We start from the raw sequence: 23,022 nt of genomic DNA on the forward strand, positions 1-23,022 counted from the left end.
CTAATCTGTAGCTTGTCTTTTCATTTTCTTCACATTGTATTTTGCAGATCAGAAGTTTTAAATTTTAAATTGAGATCCAGCTTATCAACTATTGTTTTTCATGGATTGTGCTTTTGGTGTTATATTTACAGTCATTTTTGGCCGTTACTTCTTCTGATATTGTTCTGCCTTTTTCCTCTTCTCCTTTTGGTGCTCGTATGATACATGTGTTGGTATGTTTGATGCTATCTCACAGGCTTTCACATTCTGTTCATTTTTCTGCCTTCTTTTTTTTCCCTTGCTCCTCAAACTGGATCATTTCAATGGTTTTATCTTAATGTTTACTGAGTCTCTGATTTGCCTGGCCAAATCTGCCATTGAACCTCTCTAGTAAACTTTTCATTTAATCTAGTGTACTTTTCACTGTCAGAATTTCTATTTGGTTTCTTTTTATAATTTCTGTCCCTTTATTCATACTCCCTACTCATACAATGTTCTTCTGATTTTCTTTTTTTTTTTTTGTCCCTGGTTTATTTTGGCTTATTAATCTTATTTAAGAGTGTCCATTAAACATCCTTAACTAGTAATTCTAATTTTGGATCTTCCTCAGAGATTGTTTCTGTGAAATTCTTTTATCCTGAGAATGGGCCATACTTTCCTGTTTCTTTGAAGGCTTTGTAACTTTTTGTTGAAAACAACATTTTGAATACTCTATTATGGTAAGTAGAAATGAGATTGTCCTACTCCTCAGGGATTTCTCATTTTTGGTTAGTAGATGCTGCAGTTATCTGTTTAGTGACCTCCCCAGACTATTTTTGAAAAGTCTTTATTCCTTCTTGTATATGGTCAGAGATATTTCTTTTTCATTATATCTGTGGTCAAACAAGGACCTCTCTCAGGTTTTCCTAAATGTCTGGATCCAAAAACCCAACCAAAGATGTATGTGCCTTCTTGAAATAGCCACTGCTGGCAAAGCCACTACAGCCTGAGGCAGCCAAAACAAAGGCAAGCATCTACATCTGTTCTTCAGGGAAATGCCAGAATGATCAAAATGCACAACTGACAATTTTTGGAAGTCAGGGTCCTTACTGCTGATTTTAGCACCAGCTAGCCAGTCCAGGTATATGAGCTGATGTCCCATTGCCAAGGTGGGGCTGAAGGGTGGGGGATGGTAGCTGTTTTGTGCATACTGTTCTCTTACTGAGTTTCAGCAGTCTCTCCTTTCAGCAAGCGCATCCATCATTGCTGTAATTGGCCAACAAGGTTCCAGAGTTTCGAAATAGTTGATTTTGACAATTTTTTTTCCTGTTTAATGGTTCAGTGGAGGTATGTACCCTTGAAGCTTCCTACTCCCTCATTTTCTGTGATGTCACTCTCTCTTATCTTTAAAAAATTTTAAATAATAAGATGAAAACTATTTTTTTAGTACACTGTATTCTTTGTGTTGTATATCTGGGTTTCATCTTTTGTCATTTTCTTTCTGTTTGAAGAACTTTAATATTTCTTACGGCAGATTTGCTGGCGATGTTGTCTTTCAACATTTGTGTATTAGTCCATTCTTGTGTTGCTATAAATACCTGAGACTGGGTAATTTATTATAGAAAAGAGGTTAATTGGCTCAGGGTTCTGCAGGCTCTATAAGCATGACACTGGCATCTTCTCAGCTTCTGGAGAGGGCTCAGGGAGCTTTTACTCATGCTGGAGGGGAAAGGGAGAGCAGGCACTTCACATGGCAAAAGCAGGAACAAGAGAGAGTCAGTGGGGAGGTGCCACACACTTAAACAACTAGATCTTGTGAGTACTCACTATTTCAAGAACAGCAGTAAGCCATGAGAGTTCTGCCCGCAATACTTGAACACTTCCCACCAGGCCCCACCTCCAGCATTGGGAATTATATCTCAACATGAGATTTGGGTGGGGACAGATATACAAGCTATATCATTCTGCCCCTGGCCCCACCAAATCTCATGTCCTTCTCATGTTGCTAAATATAATCAGGCCTTTACAATAGTCCCCCAAAGTTTTAACTTGATGCAACACTAAAAGTCCAAAGTCTCACCTGAGACAAGGCAATTGCTTTCTGTCTAGGAGCCTGCAAAATCAAACGGGACAAGTTATTTACTCCCAAGATACAGTGTGGGTAGAGACATTGGGTAAGCATTTCCATTCCAAAAGGGAGAAATTGGCCAAAAGAAAGGGGCTGCAGACCCTATGTAAGTTCAAAATGCAGCAGGGCAGTCATTAAATCTTAAAGCTCCAAATCAGTCTCTTCTTTGACTCCACGTCCTATATTCAGGGCACACTGCTTCAAGAGGTGGGCTCCCAAAGCCTTCGGCCGTTCTGCCTCTGTGGCTTTGTAGGCGGTCAGCCCCCAAAGCTGCTCTTCCAGGATGGAGTTGAGTGTTTGTGGTTTTTCCATGTGCACAGTGAAAGCTGCTGGTGGATCTGCCCCTCTGGAGTCTGGAAGACAGTTGCCCTCTTCCCACAGCTCCACTGGGAATGTCCCAGTGAGGACTCTGTGTGGGGCCTCCATCCTCACATTTTCCCTCTGCACTGCTCTAGTAGAGGTTCTCTGTGAGGCCTTCATCCCTGCAGCAATCTTCTTCCTAGACATTCAGGCTTTTCCAAACATCCCTGAAATCTAGGCAGAGGCTGCCAAGCCTGCACTACTCTTGCACTCCAGGTGCCTAAAGACTTAACACTAAGTGGAAACCTCCAAGGCTTACAGCTTGCACCCTCTGAAGCAGCGGCCCAAGGTATACCTGGGCTTCTTTGAGCTGGTTGGAGCCAGAGTGGCCAGGATACCGGGAGCAATTTCCCAAGGCTGTGCAGGACAGCAGGACCGTAGGCCTGGCCCACAAAACCATTTTGTTCTCCTAGGCTTCAGGACCTGTGGTTGGAAGGGCTTCCATGAAGGTCTCTGAGACCTTTATCCCATAGTATTAGGTATTAGTACTTGGCTCCTTTTTAATTTTGCAAACTTCTCTAGGAAGTGGTTGCTCTGCAGCCTGCTTGAATTCCTCCCTTGAAATTGAGCCTTTCTTTTCTACCACATGGCCAGGCTGCAAATTTTCCAAACTTTTATGCTCTGCTTCCCTTTTAAATATAAATTCCAACTTTAGTCATTTATTTGTTCCCAGATCTGAACATAGGCTGTTAGAAGCAGCCAGACCACATCTTGAATGCTTTGCCACTTAGAAATTTCTTCTGCCAGATACCCTAAATTATCTTTCCTTCTTTTTTTTTCTTTTTTGAGACAGAGTCTCGCTGTGTTGCCCAGGCTAGAGTGTAGTGGCGTGAGCTCAGCTCACTGCAACCTTTGCCTCCCAGGTTCAAATGATTCTCCTGCCTCAGCCTCCTGAGTAGCTGGGATTACAGGCATGCGCCACCATGCCCGGCTAGTATTTGTATTTTTCGTAGAGACAGGGTTTCACCATGTTGGTCAGCCTGGTCTTGAACTCCCAACCTTGTGATCTGCCCACCTTGGCCTCCCAAAGTGCAGGGATTACAGGCGTGAGCCACCATGCCCGGCCCAATTATCCTTCATTTTTAAACTTACACAGATCCCTAGGACATGAGCACAATGCAGCCAAGCTCTTTGTTAAGGCATAATATGAGTTACCTTTGCTCCAGTTCCCAGTATGTTTGTCATTTCCATCTGAGACCTCAGCAGCCTGGATTGATTGTCCATATCACCATCATCATTTTGGTCACAGCCATTTAACTCATCTCTAAGCAGTTCCAAACTTTCCCTCATCTTCCTGTCTTCTTCTGAGCCCTCCAGACTATTCTAACCTCTGCCTGCTACCCACTTCCAAAGTTGCTTTCACATTTTCAGGTATCTTTATAGCAGAGCCCCACTCCTTGATATCAGTTTTCTATATTAAAGAAATTGTGTTGTTGCTATAAAGAAATACCTGAGACTGGATAATTTATAGAGGTTTAATTGGTTCACAGTTTTGTAGGCTGTACAAGCATGGCGCTGGCATCTGTTCAGCTTCTGTAGAGGCCTCAGGGAGCTTTTACTAATAGTGGGAGATGAAGTGGGAGCAAGCACTTCACATGGTGAAAACAGGAGCAAGAGAGGGTGTGGGTGAGGTGCTACACACTTAAACAATCAGATCTTCTGAGTACTCACTCTTGCAAGGATAGCACCAAGCTATAAAGGATCCTCCCACCATGATCCAAACACCTCCCATTAGGTCTCACCTCCAACACTGATAATTACATTTCAGTATGAGATTTGGGTGGAGACAAATATCCAAACTATATCCTTTTTTGTGACTCAAAGTTATGTTGTATTGTTTTGCAAACTTTCACCTTTTATTTTTCAAAGATCATTTAACTGGCAAGGACTTCTAGATTAGCGGCTTTTATTCTTTCAGTACTTTAAAGATAGTGTGCCACTTGTTCTGTCTTTTATTATTTCTGATGAATCTCTTGTCAGCCTTACCTCTATTTTTTTTAGGTAATGTGTAATTTTTCTGACTACTTCTGTTTTTATCTTTACAACTTTAATGCATTTGAATATAATGTTCCTTTGTGTAGTTTTCTTCATTTTTTTCTTTTTTTTCATTTTTTTCTTGTTCTTTGAATTTAGTGAGCTGCTTTTGGTTATAGTTTTCATTAAATTTGGAACAATTTTGACCATTACTTCTTCAAATGTTTTCTTGATTTCTTCTTTTCTCATCTCTTTTGTGTGGGTGTCAGTTATACATACATTTATCTACTTGAAGTTGTCCCACAATTTACTGATTATTTGCTTATTTATTTAGTCATTCTGTTCTTGTGTTTATGCCTTCTGTTGATATGTCTTCAGGTTCATTAACATTTTCTTTTTAATATCTGATGTGCTGTCAGTCTCTTTCAGTGTATTTTTATCAAAGACATTTTAGTTTTCACGTTTGGAAGTTTGATTTAGGCTTTTAAGAAAAGTTCCATGCCTCTTCTTAACACATTTGATCATTCCTCTGGTTCTTCAAACTCATGGAATATATCATAATAATTGTTAGTGTCCCTGTCTCCTAATGTTATCAATTTTCTGAGTCAGTTTTGATTGATTAATTTTTCTCCTGGGTTTTTTTCTTTTTGCTTCTTTGCATACCTGATAATTTCTTTATTGGATGCCAAACATTGTGAAGTTTCCCTTGTTGAGTGTTAGATCTAATAGTGATTAGTTCTTGAACTTTATTCTGAGATAGGTTAAATTACCTGAGAACAGTTTGTTCCTTTCAGTCTTGCTTTTCACCTTTGTTAGGAGGGGCAAAACCTGCATTTAGTGTAAGATTAATTTTCTGAAGCAAAATCCTTGATATGTCAGTCTAATCAGTGGATCATAAGGTTTGAGATTTTAAAATTCTGGATCTTCAGAATAGTCCCCATTTCATGCTCTGTGTAAGATTCGGCATCTCTTCCCTCTAATCCTGTTAGGCAGTTTTTTCCCCAGGCTCTCATTGTTTCCTTACATGTATGTGCTAAGAAGTACTGAACTGTATGTTACCAGTGACTCAGTGCAGGTATCTGGAGTTCTCTGTCTACACAGCTTTTTATTCTGGGACTCAGCCACATGAACTTTAGCACACGTAGCTTCTTCATACTCCCAGGTTTATCTCCTCAGCACTCACCTGATTGTACAGTGACCTTACTGTCCCCTTTCTCCAGGTAGTAAGCTTGGAAAATCATTATCATACAGATGATCTCATTTTTTTTTCTTTCTCTGAATGATCACTCCTTTATTGCCCATCTTCAGTGTCTTAAGTGCCATTGTTTCATATGCTGTCCGTTGTTTTAGTGTTTTCAGGTGGTGGGATAAATCTGATCCATGTTATTTTATCTTAGCTGGAAGTAGAAAATGTGATTATTAGAATGGGGTCGTTTTTGGTGTTTAAATAGACTATATAAAAATCTGCAGCCGCGATTTCAGGAGGGAGTGGGAAATTACACAGGAACCGAGAGTCCTGCATTAGAGAACAAGATACGGTGAAATTTAGGAGGAGACAGAAATTTGATTGTTTAGAAGAAGTGGAAATTGGACAACGTAGTTTATGAATAAAAAGTAAAAACAAAATTTATTAAGGTAGAGAATTAGTTTTATCTTACATTTACCTTAAGGAAAGGCATTCTCTAGCTGTCTGCTCTTTAACCTTTGAATCATTGTCTTAGAACACTCCATTTGATTTCTGAATGAGATTACTTATTAAGTTTTAACATTCCAGAAATGGTGATGTAAATGTAGTTGCTTATGTCATCTTTCTTCATTTTAAAACTTAAAGTTAACAATGATAAAAGATAATGTGTATTATATTTACGTAAAAGTTAAGTATTTTTATATTACTTTTTGAGCATGTCGGGAAATTAGTTTAGTATAGTTATGTTAACTAGTAGATATATGGTGCCATCTAATGGCTAATATGAAAATATATTTAGTAAATACTTCAGTCTTTGCCTAGTGTGTATATATGAAATTTTACTATGAAATTATCGTTGCTTTAGATGTCCAAGGTGCAGTTTTTATTTAAACTCTAAGATATATGTATATTTTCATTTCAGTTTATAGTTTTTAAAATTCAGCTATATATTGGTCTGACTTCTCATCACGTTTAAAGCCATATACTTGCAATTAGCACAATTTAAAGTATATTCGATATATTCAATATAAAATTAGCATATAAATCAATTTTAATAAGCAAGTCAAAGTTACAGACCTCCTGTTTGCTATCTTTTAGTTCTGGTTCCTTAAGACGTGACCCAATATATAGTTATAAATTATGCCTTATGGAACCTCAGCTTTATTGTAAACAGAATTCATTTTCCTTCCACCTTTCATCTGTTTTTGTACATTTTACAAAATATATAAAAAATGTTAGAGTGTTGTATTAGGTTGGTGATTTTTTTTTTTTTTTTTTTTTGAGACAGAGTCTCACTCTGTCGCCCAGGCTGGAGTGCAGTGACCCGATCTCTGCTCACTGCAAGCTCCGCCACCTCCCTGGTTCACGCCATTCTTCTGCCTCAGCCTCCCTAGAAGCTGGGACTACAGGCGCCCGCCACCACGCCTGGCTAATTTTTTTGTATTTTTAGTAGAGATGGGGTTTCACCGTGTTCACCAGGGTGGTCTCGATCTCCTGACCTCGTGATCCGCCCGCCTCGGCCTCCCAAAGTGCTGGGATTACAGGCGTGAGCCACCGCGCCCGGCCTACATTGGTGGTTTTTAAGTGCTGTTCCAGATTGTTAGGGCTTCTCTAGAGCCACTCACAGGGTGTGATGGAGATGGCTAAGTTTAGAAAATTAGCATATCAATGGCTCTAGAAGTCCCGCACTGAAAAACTTTTCAACTTTATTTAGCCCAATATTTCCTGAATGCATTTCACCGTGGAACCCCTTACCTTCCTTTTTTAAAAATCTCACATCCAGATCTGTTGATCTAGTGTTCCTCAGATGTCATTTTGGCAATCGTCTTAAATTCCATTTTTAAAGATGAAGGAATATTTCATATATATGTATGTGTGTGTGTATGTGTGTATATATTTCTTGTTTTAATGAAATAAAATTTGTTGCTTTTTCTTGTCATATAATATTTATCAAAAATTTAGCAATATGCCACTTACGCTGATGTGATTATTCCACATTGTATGCCTGTATCAAAATAGCTAATGTACCCCGTAAATATATACACATATATAAACCCCCCAAAAATTTTAAAAATTAGTAAATACAGAGTAATCATTGTTTCTTTTACATTCTTGTCATTTCCTGGTTTAAAAAAAACTTTATCAAATTGGTATTATTACAAAGTTGGAGGTCTCACTTTACCTGACTTCAGGTTATATTGCAAGGTGTTAGTAACCACAATAGCATGGTATAAAAATAGTCACAGATCAGTAGAATAGAACAGAGAACCCAGAAATAAAGCCACATACTTACAGCAAACTGATCTTTGACAAAGTCAACAAAATTATACACTGGGGAAAGGACACCCTATTCAGTAAGTGGTGCTAGGAAAATTGGATTGCCATATGCAAAATGAAACTGGACTCCTGACTGTCACCATATACAAAAAATAACTCAAGATGGATTAAAGCCTTAAATGTAAGTCCTGAAACTGCAAAAATTGTAGAAGAAAATCTAGGAAAAACTCCTCCAGACATTGGCCTAGACCAAGAATTCATGACTAAGACCTTCAAAAGCAAATGCAACAAAAACAAAAGTAGACAAATGGGATTATATAAACTAAAAAGCTTCTGCACAGCAAAAGAAATAATCAACCCAGTGAACAGACAACCTGCAGAATGGGGGAATATCTTGCCAACTTTGCATCTGATTTTAGGTCTAATGTCCAGAATCTGCAAGGAATGCAAACAACTCAACCAAAATCCCTCAAATAACCCCATTAAAAAGTGAGCAAAGGAAATGCACAGACATTTTACAAAGGAAGACATATAAATGGCTAAGAAGCATGTTGAAAAAATGCTCAACATCACTAATCATCAGAGAAATGCAAATTAAAACCACAAGGAGATACCGTCTTACACCAATCAGAATAGCTATTATTTAAAAGTCAAATAACATCTAATCTGGCCAATATAGTGAAACCCCGTCTCTACTGAAAATACAAAAATTAGCTGAGCGTGGTGGCATATGCCTGTGGTCCCAGCTACTCGGAAGGCTAAGGCATGAGAATCGCTTGAACCCAGGAGGCAGAGACTGCTGTGAGCCAAGATCACATCACTGCACTCCAGCCTGTGCAATAAAGCGAGACTCAGTCTCGAGAGAGAAAAAAAAAAAAAAAGTCAAATAACAGATATTGGCAGGGATGCAGAGAAATGGAAACACTTATATGCTGTTGGTGGGAATGTAAATTAGTTAAGCCACTGTAGAAAGCAGTTTGGAGATTTCTCAAATAATTTAAAACAGAAGTACCATTTGACCTAGCAGTCTCATTACTTGAGGGAGAAGAAATCATTATGTCAAAAAGATGCCTGCACCTGTATGTTTATTGCAGCACTATTCGCAATGGCAAAGATACGGAATCAACCTAAGTGTCCACCAACAGATGACTGGATAAAAAAATGTGTTTATTTATTTATTTTTGTGTGTTTGTTTTTGCTTGAGACAGGGTCTTGCTCTGTCACCCAGGCTGCAGTATAGTGGCACGATCATAGCTCACTCATCCTTGAACTCCTGGGTTCAAGTAATCCTCCTTTCTCAGCCTCCCAGGTAGCTAGGACTACAGATGCACACCACCATACCTGGCTAAAAAATGTGGTTTATATAACCATGGAATTTCATTCAGCTATAAAAAAGAATAAAATCTTGTCTTTTGCAGCAACATGGTGGGAACTGGAATGGAGGACATTATTTTAAGTGAAATAACTAAAAAACAAAGTCAGATGCTGCATGTTCTTATGGGTAAGTGGGAGATAAATAATGTGTACACATGGACATAGAGAATGTAATAATAGACATTGGCGACTCAGTAGGATAGAAGTGTAAGAGAAGGATGGGGGATGGGAAATTACTTAATGGGTATAGCATACACTGTTCTGGTGATGGCTGCGCTAAAAACACTGCTATGCAATGTATCTTTGTAACAAAATGGCACTTAACCCCCCTGAATTTACAAAAAACAAATAAATAAAAGGCAAATGTAACCATGCTTGCTTAAGAAAACTGATGGAGGGACAAGATGGCCTACTAGATGCAGGGAGGAAGTAGCATTCACACTGAGAGAGACCAAATTATTGACTAAACCACCTTAATTTGGGCAGATCTTCAAAGAGAAAAAGCTGAGAGTGGATGGAAACACTGAAGCTGAGCATGAAGGGGGCGGAAGCTGGGAACACTGTGTAGGATAACTGAACCCCTGGACTAGTTCCTGGCCCCTAAGAGCTCCTGGGAAAGAGGCGAATGAAGGACCTGAGGGACAGCTCACTTTCACCACTGACCCCTAGGATCCTAGTTACAGGGTGCCTCGAGTCCCCTGTGGACATGTGAGCTGGCAGAGAGATCTTGCTGGGGATAGGCAGAGACTAATTTTCAGATGTTGCAGAGCCTGGGAGTTTTTGTGGGCTGGGTAGCTCCGTCAGAGAGTGGCCATGGATGCCTTTCCTCTAGGGCTCCCCATCTCCCTTCAGGAAGTGCCAGCCCTAACTGACCTCTGAGCCAGAAGAGAGTGGGGCTGGCTTCGCTATGGAACAGGGCACATCTGTTGTGCTAGCTCTCTTGTCGACTGCCTCTCCCTGGACCTATGCCTAGGTGTACTGTGTAGCATCAGCAGCCCAGCCTGAGTGCTTGGGGTCAGGTTCCAGCTGTGCTGAGGAATTGCAGGTGTTTCTGGGCCACTGGGAAAAGAAATAAGGTGAAACATTGCACTCAGGCTGGGCTGCAGATGCTACACAGCTTGACATCTGGGTACCCCCAGAGCTGCAGCCTGCAGCCAAGATCATGGCCAGCACATGAGCTGGGGAGGAGCCTGTACCCTTAGAACACTGAGAGGGGTGACACACATGGGTTCCTGGACCAGGGTGGGAACCAGACATGCATTTCTCCTTACACAGGGCCTGTCCAGAAGGGGTTTGGCATATTTCCCTGTTGCAGCCTCTGCCTGGGGGACCTGGCAGCCTGGAACACCTAACAAAAGAAACTCGGGCGTGGGCGCCCGTGATTGGAGGGAGTTCCCTAAAGTGGACCTGGTGAGGCCATCTCTTCTCCCCCCTCCCCGTCCCCAACCTCCCCACTGCAGAGCACACCAGTGAAAGTGAGGAAGTACAAGAGTTGTGTGGCTGGGTATTAGCCTAGCTACTGGCCATTACTCTTAAGTGCCAGCTACTGGATTCTAGCCCAAACTGCAGCACCAAAAATCTGCTGATATATACACCTGTGAAACCAAGTGCAAGTGTTTACCTACACATAAAGATGTTGTACAGAGCCCTAGTCCTCTGAAAGCACCCAGAAACGAAGCTAACTGACTATATACAGTTAACACTGCAGAACACCAACCCTCCAAGATGAGAGTCAGTGCTAAAACTCTGGCAATTCAAAAAGCCAAAATGTCCCTCTACCTCCAAATGAATCCACTAGTTCCCCAGCAGTGGTTCTTAACTAGTTTGAAATGACTAAAATAACAGTCATAGAATTCAGAATCTGGATAGCAGGGACGCTCATTGAGATTCAGGAGATAGTTGAAACACAATCTAAGGAATCTGGTAAGATGATCCAAGAGCTGAAAGAGGAAATAAACATTTTAAGAAGGAACCAACTGAACTTCTAGACCTGAAGAACTCATGACAAAAATTTTGTAATACAATCAGAAGTATTAACAGCAGAATAGAACAAACTTAGGAAAGAATCTTAGACTTTGAAGACTGTTTCTTCAAGGCAACTCTGACAAAAATGAAGAAAAAAGAATTTTTTAAAACTGAAAAAAAAACTCTGAGAAATATGGGATTATGTAAAGTGATTAAATCTAAGACTCTGGCATTCCTGAGAGAGAAGGAGAGAGAAAAATAACTTGGAAAATATACTTGAGGGTGTAGTCCATGAAAATTTCCCTAATCTTGCTAGAGGTTGACATGTTAATCTAATAAATACAGAGAATACCAGATAGATACTATAGACAGGAACCATCACCAAAGCACATAGCCATCAGATTCACCAAGGTCAACACAAAAGAAAAAAATCTTAAAAACAGCTAGAAAGAAGGGTCAAGTCACATACAGAGGGAACCTCATCAGGTTAGCAGCAGACCTCTCAGTAGAAACCTTACTAGCCAGATGAGATTAGGGGCCTGTTTTCAACATCCATAGAGAAAAGAAATTTCAACTGTTTCATCTCTTACCAAACTAAGCTTCATAAGTGAAAGAGAAATAAAATCTTCATCAGATTTTAAGCAAATGCTGAGGAGATTTGTTTCAACTAGACCAGCCATATAAGAAGTCTTTAAGGGAGTGCTAAACATGGAATCGTAAGAACAACATCTGATACCACAAAAACACGCTTAAGCACGTAGCTCACAGGTACTGTAAAGCAACTATGCAATCGGTTCTACATAATAATCAGCTGACAAGATGATGACAAGATGAAAATCATGTGTATCAATACTAACCTTGAATGTAAAGGCACTAAACACCCCACTTAAAAGACACAGAGTGGCAAGGTGGATAAAAAGAGAAGGCTCAACCATCTGTTGTCTTCAAGAGAGCCATCTTACCTCTCGTGACACCCATAGGCACAAAGGAAGGGGATGGAGAAAGATATGCAAACAGAAACCAAAAAAAGAGCAGAAGTCACTATTCTTATATCAGATAAAACATATGTTAAGCCAGTAAAAATTAGGAAGAATGAAGGACATTACAAAATGATGAAAAGTACAATCCAACAAGAAGACTTAATTATCCTGAATACATAGGCACCAAACATTGGAGCACCCGGATTCATAAAACCAGTTCTTCTTGTCCTACGAAAAGACAGACAACCACACAATAATAGGGTGAGACTTCAACACCCCACTGATAGTGTTAGATCATCAAGGCAGAAAACTAACAATGAAACTTCAGCCTTAAACTCAACATTTGACCAATTGCACCTCATAGACATCTACAGAAAACTCCACCCAACAACTACAGAGTATATGTTGTTCTCATATGCATACTGAACATATTCTAAGAGCCAGCACATGGTCAGTCGTAAAGCAAATCTCAGTAAATTAAAAAGAAAAATCATACCAGCCACATTCTGAGACCACAATACAGTAAAAATAGAAATCAACATAAGGAAGATCTCTCAAAACTGCACAAGTACATGGAAATTAAACAACTTACTCTTGAAACTCCTGGGAGAATGTTGAAATTAAGGCAGAAATACATTATTTGTATTTAATGAAAATAGGGACACATCTTACTAGAATCTCTGGGATACAGCTAAACCAGTGTTAAGAGAACAGTTTATAACCCTAAATGCCTTCATCAAAAATTTAGAAAGATCTCAAATGAACAATCTACCCTTTCCCCAAAGGAACTAAAAAAGAAGAAAAAATACCAGCCCAAAGCTAGCAGAAGAAAAGAAATAACTAAAATTAGAGAAGAGTTTAATGAAATTGAGCTGCAGAAATCCATACAAAAGATCAATGAAATAAAGAGTTGGTTCCTTGAAAAATTAAACAAGACTCATAGACAGCTAGATTAACAAATACAGTTGGAAATGACAAAGATGGCGTGTAAGTGATCCCACAGTAATACAAAAGATCCTCAGAGAATAATGTGAACAACTCTATGCATGCAAATTAGAAAATCTAGAGGAAGTGTATAAAATTCTGGAAACATGCAGTCTTCCAAGACTCAATAAGAAAGAGATTGAAATCCTGAACAGATCAATATCGAGATCTGAATCTGAATCAATAATAAAAACCCTACCAACCAAAAAAGCCCTGGACCAGATGGATTCACAGCCAAATTCTAACAGACACACAAAGAAAAACTGATGCCAATCCTACTGAAAACTATTCCAGGAAATCAAGGAGGAGGGACTCCTCCCTAACTCATTCTACAAAGCCAGCATCACCCTAATACCAAAACCTGGCAAAGACACAACAACAACAAAAAAAGAAAACTTCAGGCCAGTATCCCTGATGAACATAGGCACAAAAACCCTCAGCAAAATACTAACAAATCAAATTCAGCAGCATATCAAAAAGTTAATTTGTGATGATTAAGTATCTTTCATTCCTGGGATGCAAGGTTGTTCCAACATACATAAATCAAAAATGCTTCACTGCCTGAACAGAATCAAAAGCAAAATCCACGTGATCATCTCAATTGACACAGAAAAAGCTTTTGATAAAATCCAATATCCCTTCATGACAAAAACCCTCACCAAACTAGGCATCAAAGGAACATACCTCAAAATAATAAGAGTCATCTATGCCAGACTCATAGCCAACATCATACTGAATGGGCAAAAGCTAGAACCTTTCTCCGTGAGAACTGGAACAAGACAAGAATGTCTACTGTTACCACTCTTATTCAACACAGCACTGGAAGTCCTAGCCAGAGCAATCAGGCAAGAGAAAAATAAAAGGCATCCAGATAGGAAAAAAAAAAAAAGTCAAATAGCTTCTTTTTGCTGATGATATGATTCTACATGTAGAAAATCCTAAAGACTCCACCAAAAGGCTGCAAGAACTGATAAACAATTTTAGCAAGGTTTCAGGATACGAAATCAATGTACAAAAATCAGTAGCATTTCTATACACCATAATGCCCAGACTGAGAATCAAATTAAGAACACAATCCCATTCATAATAACCACACAAAAAATGAAATGCCTGGGAATACATCTAATCAAGGAAGTGAAATGAAAGATCTCTATAAGGAAAATTAAAAAACACTACTGAAAGAAATTGGAGATGACACAAAAAATAAGAAAACACTGTTCTCATGGATTGGAAGAATCAATATTGTTAAAATGGCCACACTACCCAGTGCAATCTACAGATTCAATGCTATCTCTATTAAACTACCAATGTAATTCTTCACAGAATTAGAAAAAAAGGCCATTCTAAATTTCATATGGAACATTGGATACCCAGGGACATAATAAATATGAGAACAGTGGACACTGCACACTACTAGAGAGGGCATGGGGGCATGGGTTCTAAAACTACCTATTGGGTATGTGCTCACTACCTGGATGCAATATAAATCACCATGTAACAGGTCTGTACATGTACCCCCCAGTATCTAAAATAAAAGTTGAAAGTAAAAAAAATTATTATTTAAAATTGCTTTATTACTCTGAAGTTGGATATTTTTTCAATTTTAAGAGTGATTTAACTTTTAAGAAATAAACATTCCTCTTTAGTGACGATTCCATGGAAATTATTCTTGAAGATTTATTAATGCTCTTTATTTAAAAAATTAAAGGCTTTTTTGAGTAATTTTTAAAACCATATGTTAAATTTTGCCCTCTTTTTTGTTTAACTTTGAATTTTGATTGTTTTTAAGACAGAGTTCTCATATTTGTACATAGGAAAAAAGTATTAATCATTTTTATTTCTAGGATTTTTTTGGTTTAATTTTATATAGCATTTCTATACACCAATAATGAGTAGCTGAAAAAGGCCAAGAAGGCAATCACTTTTACCACAGGTATGGAAAACAAAATAAAATAATAAAGTTAGCCATGAAGGTGAAAGACGTCTATGAGGAAAACTGTGAAACACTGATAAAAGAAATTGAAGAGGACCCAAACAAATGGAAAGCCATCCCCTACTCATGGATTGGAAGAGTTAGTATTATTAAAATGACCGTATTACACAAAGCAGTCTACACATTCAGTGCAATCCCTGTCAGAATATCCGTGTCATTTTTAACAGAAATAGAGAAAACAACTCTAAAATTTGTATAGAACTAAAAAAATAGCCCAAATAGCCAAAACAATCCTGAGCAAAAAGGATAAAGCTGGACGCAGCATACTCTCTGACTTCAAAATACAAGGCCGTAGTAACCAAAACAGCATGATGTTGATATTAAAGCAGACTTATAAACCAATGGAATAGAATAGAGAACCCAGAAATAAATCTACATATTTATATCCAACTGATTTTGACAAAAGCCCCAAGAACATATTTTGTGGAAAGAATAGCCTCTTCAATAAATGGTGTTGGAAAATCTGGGTATTCATATGCAGAAAAATGAAACAGTATTCCTATCTCTCACCATATACATACATGAACTCAAGACTGATTGAAGACTTAAACGTAAGACCTGAAACTATAAAACTACTAAAAGAAAAAAGGAGAAACACTTCAGGACATTGGGTTAGGCAAGATTTTATGGCTAAGACCTCAAAAGCACAAGCTAAAACCCCCAAAATAGACAAATGGAACTATATTAAGCTAAAAAGCTTCTGCACAGCAAAGGAAACAACAGAGCAAAAAGACAACATGTTGAATGGGAGAAAATATAAAATATTAGCAGACTTTATCTGACAAGGAACTTATATTCAGAATTTACAAGAAACTCAGTGGTAGAAAAATAAATAATCCTATTAAAAAGTGGGCAAAGGAGATGAATAGACATTTCTGAAAAGACAGTTTGATATCACTGATCATTAAGGAAATGCAAACCAAAGCGACAATGAGATATCATCTTACACCAGTTAAAATGGCTATTATCAAAAAGATTAAAAATGACAGATGTTGTCAAGGATGCAGAAAAATGGGAATTCTTATACACGGTTGGAGGGAATGTAAATTAGTACAGCCACTATGGGAAACGGTATGGAGATATCTCAAAAAAGTAAAAATAGAACTACCATACAATCCAGAAATCCTTCTACTAGGTATTTATCTAAGGGGGAAGAAATTAGTTTTTATCAGTGGGATACCTGCATCCATAGTTTCTTGCAGCACTATTGACAATAGCACAGATATGAAATCAATGTAAGTGTCCATTTTCAGATGAATTGATAAGAAAATGTGGTAAATTTACACAGTGGAATACTATTCAGCCATAAAAAGAGTGAAACCTTGTCATTTGCAGCAACGTGAAAGGAACTAGAGGTCATTATGGTAAATGAAATAAGCCAGGCACAGAAAGACATTGCATGTACTCACTCATATGTGGGAGCTAAAAAAGTGGATCTCATAGAGGTAGAGAGTAGAATAGTAAATATCAGAGGCTCAGAATGGTGTGTGTGGTAAGGATAGGGGAATAAGAGGTTGATTAATGCATATGAACATAGTTAAATAGAAGGAATAAGTTCTAATGTTCAGTAGCAGAGCAGGGCGACTAGGTAACAACAATATATTGTGTATTTCAAAATCTAGAAGAGAGGACTTGAAATGTTTCCAACACATGGAAATAATAAATACTGGAGGTGATGGATACCTTGAAGTACTCCAAGTTGGTCATTCTATTCTTGTAACAAAATACCAGATGTACCCCATGAATATGTGCAAAAATTATGTATTAATAAAAATGTTTTTAAAGTTTTGATTTTATTTTTATTTTACAGATATTTGCAAATGTATACAAATACATTTTTTACGTGGTATGTCAAGTATTTGCTTTAAAATTGTATACGTATATATTTATGGTTATCTCCCTATTTTCATGTACGGTATTCTATATTTGTAAGTATTGTATTAGTCCAGACAGTTGAATCCTGACTCTGCCACTTAATGGTTTTGTGAATTTGGACAAATTATTTCATCACATGTTTCGGTTTCCTTTTCTGCAAGGGTAGTAGAGTTGTTGTGAAACTTGAATGAAATTATACGTGTAAAATACGTGGGATAGTGCATGATGCAGAGTAAGCCTTGAATTACTTTTGTTGTAATTTTTATTAGACTTGCCAAAGTATGTTCATCTTATTTTAGTCCTCCGTCCTCATGCGTGTGCGTACACACATACATACGCACATACACACACACACACACACACAATCTAAGAAAATGTTCTTAGATACTTCTGTTGCTTTTATTGAATTTAATTTTTTGCTGTTTTTATGTCCTCCTACTTTCTTTAGGGCTATTTTATGCCTTCTTTTCTTTTTTTTCTTGAGGCAGAGTCTCTGTCACCCAGGCTGGAGTGCAGTGGTGCGATCTTGGCTCACTGCAACCTCTGCCCTCTGAGTTCCAGAGATTCTCCTGCCTCAGCCTCCCTAGTACCTGGGATTACAGGTGTCCGCCACCGCGCCAGGCTAATTTTTTGTTTTTTTAGTAGAGACAGGGTTTCATCATCTTGGCCAGGCCGATCTTGGTCTCCTGACCTCGTGATCCACCCACCTGGGCCTCCCAAAGTGCTGGGATGCCTTCTTTTTAAAACTTGTTTCTGTGTGCCTCATAGTTTTCATCCTTTTGTGATTAAAAACACATTTTAAGACTGAATTATGTTTTTCATTAACCTCTTAAGAATGAAGTTTTATTGTTAGAATAATAAAGGACTCTTGTTTTCACTGAGGTTCATGGAGGCTAGAAATTGAATGTTGTTTTGAATCCAGGGCAACCTAAAACCTCTGCTTTAGTGCTGAAAAAAAAAGCAAGCAGCTTTGCTGTGTTCCTGATTTTAAAGTGAATACTTTTGAATTGTAATATATTCTCATGAATTTTTTTTGCTATATTATTTTGGCTGATTTCTTTTATCAGGCTAAGTAAGTTACCTTCCAGTTCAAACTTACTAATTTTTTTCTTTTTAAAATTATAGGTTGCTGTTGAGGTTTCTTAATAACTTTTTTTTTTCTGCCCTGTTGAAAGGGTGTCTTGACTCCTTTAACTTGTTTGTGTGATGAATTCTATCAGTTGATTTTCTAATGTTACATTATTTTTACATAGTGGGGATAAATCTAACTCTGGATGTATTTCTCCATGTATTTCTGGATTTGGGTTTTAGTATTTATATTTTACATTTATATTCATCATTTTAAATTACATTTATGTTCATAATTATTGCCTAGCAATCTATCCCAAATATCAGTGACAAATAAAAATAAGCATTTATTTTCATAGATCTGAGAGTCAGCTGGCTTCCTGCCTTTTTGAAGCATACATGCTAGTACGGGAAGGCAGATAACAACTGATGTAAAAAATAATAAATTATTTGGTATTTTAGAAGATAAGAGATACAAAAAATAAGCCAGGGAAAAGGTGAGGTATGGGTGTTAATGGGTTGCACTTTTAAATATTGTTGACAGAGTTGTTCTCATTAAGAAGGTTATGTTTAAGCAAAGACTCAAAGGAGGTGAAAGAATCAGCTATGTGAATATCTGGGAAAATGCCATCAAAGCAGAGGGGGAACATCCAGGGAAAAACAACCTGGCTAATACTTGAGAAACATCAAGGCAGACTGTGGAATGAGCTAGTAGGGAAGTGGTAGGAAATGAGGTCAGAGTAGTCATAGAGAGCCAGATCATGCAGGAAATGAGGAGCCATTGGAAGGTTTTGACCAGAGGACAGTCCTGATTTATATTTTGAAGGGCTCATTCTGGACACTGTGGTAAGATTAGACTGAGAGGGACAAAATTGTAAGTGGGTCATTCAGATAGTAGCTCTTGCAGACTGGAATGATTCACCACGTATCACCATAACCAAGATAAACTGCCCATAAGAACTATACATTTTTTAAGTTCTTTTTAAATTTTGAAACAAAATGAAGAATAATATTTAAAAGCAAGCACCTGTGTAACTAGAACCCAGGTAGAGAAGTAGAATGCTGCCATTTCTTCAAAAGCCCCCATGCACTCTTCCTTAGTATTATGTCTTTTCTGCTTACTTTTATGGACATTAATTTTGCTTGCTTTAAGTTTTACCACCTAAGTACACATCCTTGAAAGATTAGTTTTGCCTGTTTTGAACTTTATATTGGAATCTTGCCCCTTCTGCCTTGCTTCTTTTGCTTAACCTCATGTTTCCAAGTTTCAGTTTTTTGCATATAACTATTATTCATTCATTTTTATGGCTACATAATTTTCTAGTGTATGAGTATATATCCATGAATTTTTTTCTCCACTGTTGAGTCTCAGATTTTTATCGTCTGAAAGATTTCCAATTGCGCCACTTCCTCACGAATACTTCATATTACAGGTTCTAAATTTTGGCCATTCTGGAATAATGATACTGCTTTATGATGTAATTTGAAGTTTTCTGATACATAACAAAGTTGAATACCTTTTCATACATTTATTGGCCATTTTTATTTTATCCTTCGTGATAACCCTGATCAGGACTTTGCCCATTTTTTTTGTGCTGTCTTAAAAAAAATGTTTTTACACATTTTTAATATATTTAGATATGAGCCTTCTCCTCCTGATTATGTGTTGCAAATACATTATTCCATACAATATATTATTTGGCTTCCCTAGTCATTATATGATATCTTTTGATGATCAGAAATTTTAAATTTTAATGTAATAAAATTTATCAGTATTCTCTTGTGATTTATGATTTTTATGTCTTGTTTAGTAAGAAATCCTTTGCCTTGGGATCATGAAGAAAAGTATTTGTATTTTTTTCTGCAATATTGATTGGCTAACACATTTCACACTTAGATCTATAATCTATCTAGTTGGTTTGTATGTAAATTCATTTTTCCGTTATATTCTCGATTTTCCAAACACAATGCATTGAAAACATGATCCCCCACTCACCCACTGCTCTGCAGCCAACTTTGTCATACATCAGAATCTATGTGTGCAAGTGTCTATGTCTGGCTTTTTGGTATGTTATCTATTCCTGTGCCAATATCATCTGGTTTTTATTATTCTACTTTTAAAATAATTATTGGTGTCTGGTAGAGTTTCTTCCCTTTAGTTTTCATTCTGTGCCTGCCAAGAAACCTTTTAATTACTGTTTCAGCTTTTCAGGTACTCTAATACCAGGAAGATGTGTGTGTCCTGGTTTGACATTCTGTTAACATTTCTGTTATTCTAATGGAGTTTTCTCCAGTGTAAATTTTAAGTTGTTCATATATCCTCTGCCATTTGAGTTTATTTGGCTACTGTGTAACAGGATCTAAATGCTAGATTCTTTACCTCTATTCATTTTTTACCTCACATAGGCCCTCTAGGCCCTGAAAAAAGACAAGTTTTTGGTCTTCTGAAAGTGAGGATAACACAGTAGACTGTGATGAACTCATCAAAGATCAAACTGTTCTGGAAAGCAGCTTGCTGACCAGTCACTTGCTGGCAATGCTTCTTAACTTGCTCTCTTTAAGCCATTGCATTATATTCTTTAGCAGGATTAGGAAACAGTTTCCCTTTTAAAATGCATTGAATATTGGAAAAATCCTTACAAATACTGGTTTTAATATTTTTCCCACATTAATTTTATTCACAAATGATTTTTTAGTTTTTTTTTTTTAACAAATGCTGTTTCTGTTTGTTTTCTTCTGCTTTAAAATTTTTTTTTCCTTATTGTGAAAGTCTTCAAATGTATTTTTACTAGATGTTCTCAGTTTTACTTTGAAATTGGAGACCATAATTGCTTCATCAGAATCAGATAGCATAATAGAATGATTAGTTTTCACCAGTTAGAAACATTATACTGCTGATTTCTATTTGACTTGTATTATATTATTTTAATTTTTTTCCTGACATGTTTTGCTGAGCCAACATTTTCATTAACATTTATTAGTGTTTGGCCCCTAATGGAGTAGTAACCTTGAAATTATCCATATTGAATTTCATTTTGTTTTGATGTGTTATTTCTTTAATATATTGAGGTCCTTAGTGTATCTTAATTTCTTTCAGCGAATTAGCAGTCGTGCCCTACCAGTATTCCTAGGACCTTCTACAAAATTAATGAACATATTCTCAATTCCTTTATTCAGGTCATTGGTAAAGGTATTAAGTAACACGGGTTTATATATCTCCCAAAATATCTAACTAAAATGGATACCACTGAAAGACCTGTCATGGTATACCACCAAATTTTACATCTCTTAATTTCATCATTTCATTGCTTATCTTTTCTCTTTTTAATTGACAAATTCTCTCTTCAGTTAATGTTGATTTGGTTGCTGGTGACCCTTGTAACACTACTTCTTACTTTATAATACCTTACTTATTGAAAGTAGGTCCTACTTTATTTTAATTACTTAAAATTTATATTTCAATCTTTAACGACAAAGACTCAAACTGTTTCTCACATGATTCTGCTCCAAAACTGCGATGCTTGTTCAGAGGTTACTCAGAACTCTATCAGTACCTAAACTTAAAGGATTGTATCTTCTTTGCAAAGCTTTTAGAGTAGTTTTTCTTTAAAATTTCAAATATTTTTGCTTTTACTATATCTGATACAGATATATCAACAAAGAGGTAGAATGGTATCACTTTGCAAATGGAGCTACACATTTTTTATTCTATATGCGTTGAGAATGCAAGTGAGTAGAACATTCCAATTGCTATATTCGGGTGGGAACACAGTATGATGTTGATATTGAGCTCTTGTCATCACTAAAGTATGCTGGACTCATTTATTTAGTGGATAAGAAAACATGATATGCTGGTAAGGTTAGATGAACCTTTGATTGCCTATTTATGTGTTCGTACACAGCAAATCTATTGAACCCTTCAATGTTTTCAGGAAAAGCTACTTCTCTTCAGAATGGATCAGGCTTAGTAAGGGGAAAGATGGTTTTTGAGTGAGCGAACAATGTTTTGATCATTTCAAGAAGAGAACCAGGTGTCCTAATATTAAAATTTAAGAGGAAGATGGTGTCTCTCTGAGAGATTTGAATGAAACTGCTTTGTATTTACCAGAATTTTGATGGGTTTGAACTAAATCTTGAAATAAGCACATCTAAAACTGTGGTTGAAATCACAGATTGGCTTTAACCAGAATATTCCCTTGGGGCTGGTGTTGAATTCAAAATCTTACTCATAGTAGCTCAGCAATGAAGATCTTATTGAAAAGAAAGAACAAAGAATCATTGAAAAAGTAAAGGAGAGGAAGCGGTGACCTTAGATATTGCCCATGCCTTTTCTCATTCAGGTAATTTTAAAGGAATCCATACACATTGAATAGGTAATGAACAAATTTGACATAGTCAACCCTAGTTTGTTGTTCAAAAGAATGACTATGCTTTGCTATAGAGAGATTTGCCAGGAAAATAAGTTTTTCTTAGTCTAAACTTCATTGGAATCATAATTCTAAAGCCTCGATCAAGACTGTCCTTGAAGAAAAGTCTCTGCCAGAGATTGACACAGTTTTATATTAAGATTTGGTTTAAATATATGAAGTACATTAAGTATTATTAAGTAAGAAGTATGTGGTTTAAATATACTTTATATTTGGTTTTCCATACTTGATAAGTGTTTGGGTTTTCTGTTTTTTCCAGTTTCTTCAAGATTGATTTAGGGTTTTTTGTTGTGATATTCAAATGAATTTTCAATTTATTGCATTGTACTTAGAGGAAATACAGGTTCAATCTATTCATGGCTTGAACTCTGAAACAAGTTGAGTGGCATGTCTTTTATCAACCTGACCAGGTAGGTAACTGTTTCTCTTAGAGGGCATTTTTTTCCCTAAGATCTTAGTTTTTCACATCACTG

The 23,022-nt window shown here is 37.1% G+C and overlaps 1 protein-coding gene across 13 annotated transcripts in view; it reads left to right on the plus strand.

Annotated features, from left to right (window-relative positions):
* LOC105484909 (synaptotagmin 14) overlaps nt 1-23,022 on the plus strand; it is a 235,512-nt gene that overhangs the window by 37,308 nt on the left and 175,182 nt on the right. The window contains exon 2 of one of the 13 annotated variants that reach the window (XM_011747010.3): nt 9,302-9,384. The exons of 10 other annotated variants lie outside the window; for them this stretch is intronic. In XM_011747010.3, coding sequence (XP_011745312.1) covers nt 9,306-9,384 — 79 coding nt within the window. In that variant the 5' untranslated portion in view covers nt 9,302-9,305. Of the gene's footprint in view, nt 1-6,897; nt 9,385-23,022 lie in introns of those variants that run through there. 2 more of the 13 variants (XM_011747016.3, XM_011747018.3) reach the window with 2 other exon arrangements.

This window comes from Macaca nemestrina, chromosome 1, assembly GCF_043159975.1.
Source record: "Macaca nemestrina isolate mMacNem1 chromosome 1, mMacNem.hap1, whole genome shotgun sequence".
In the NCBI taxonomy this organism is placed as follows: domain Eukaryota; kingdom Metazoa; phylum Chordata; class Mammalia; order Primates; family Cercopithecidae; genus Macaca; species Macaca nemestrina.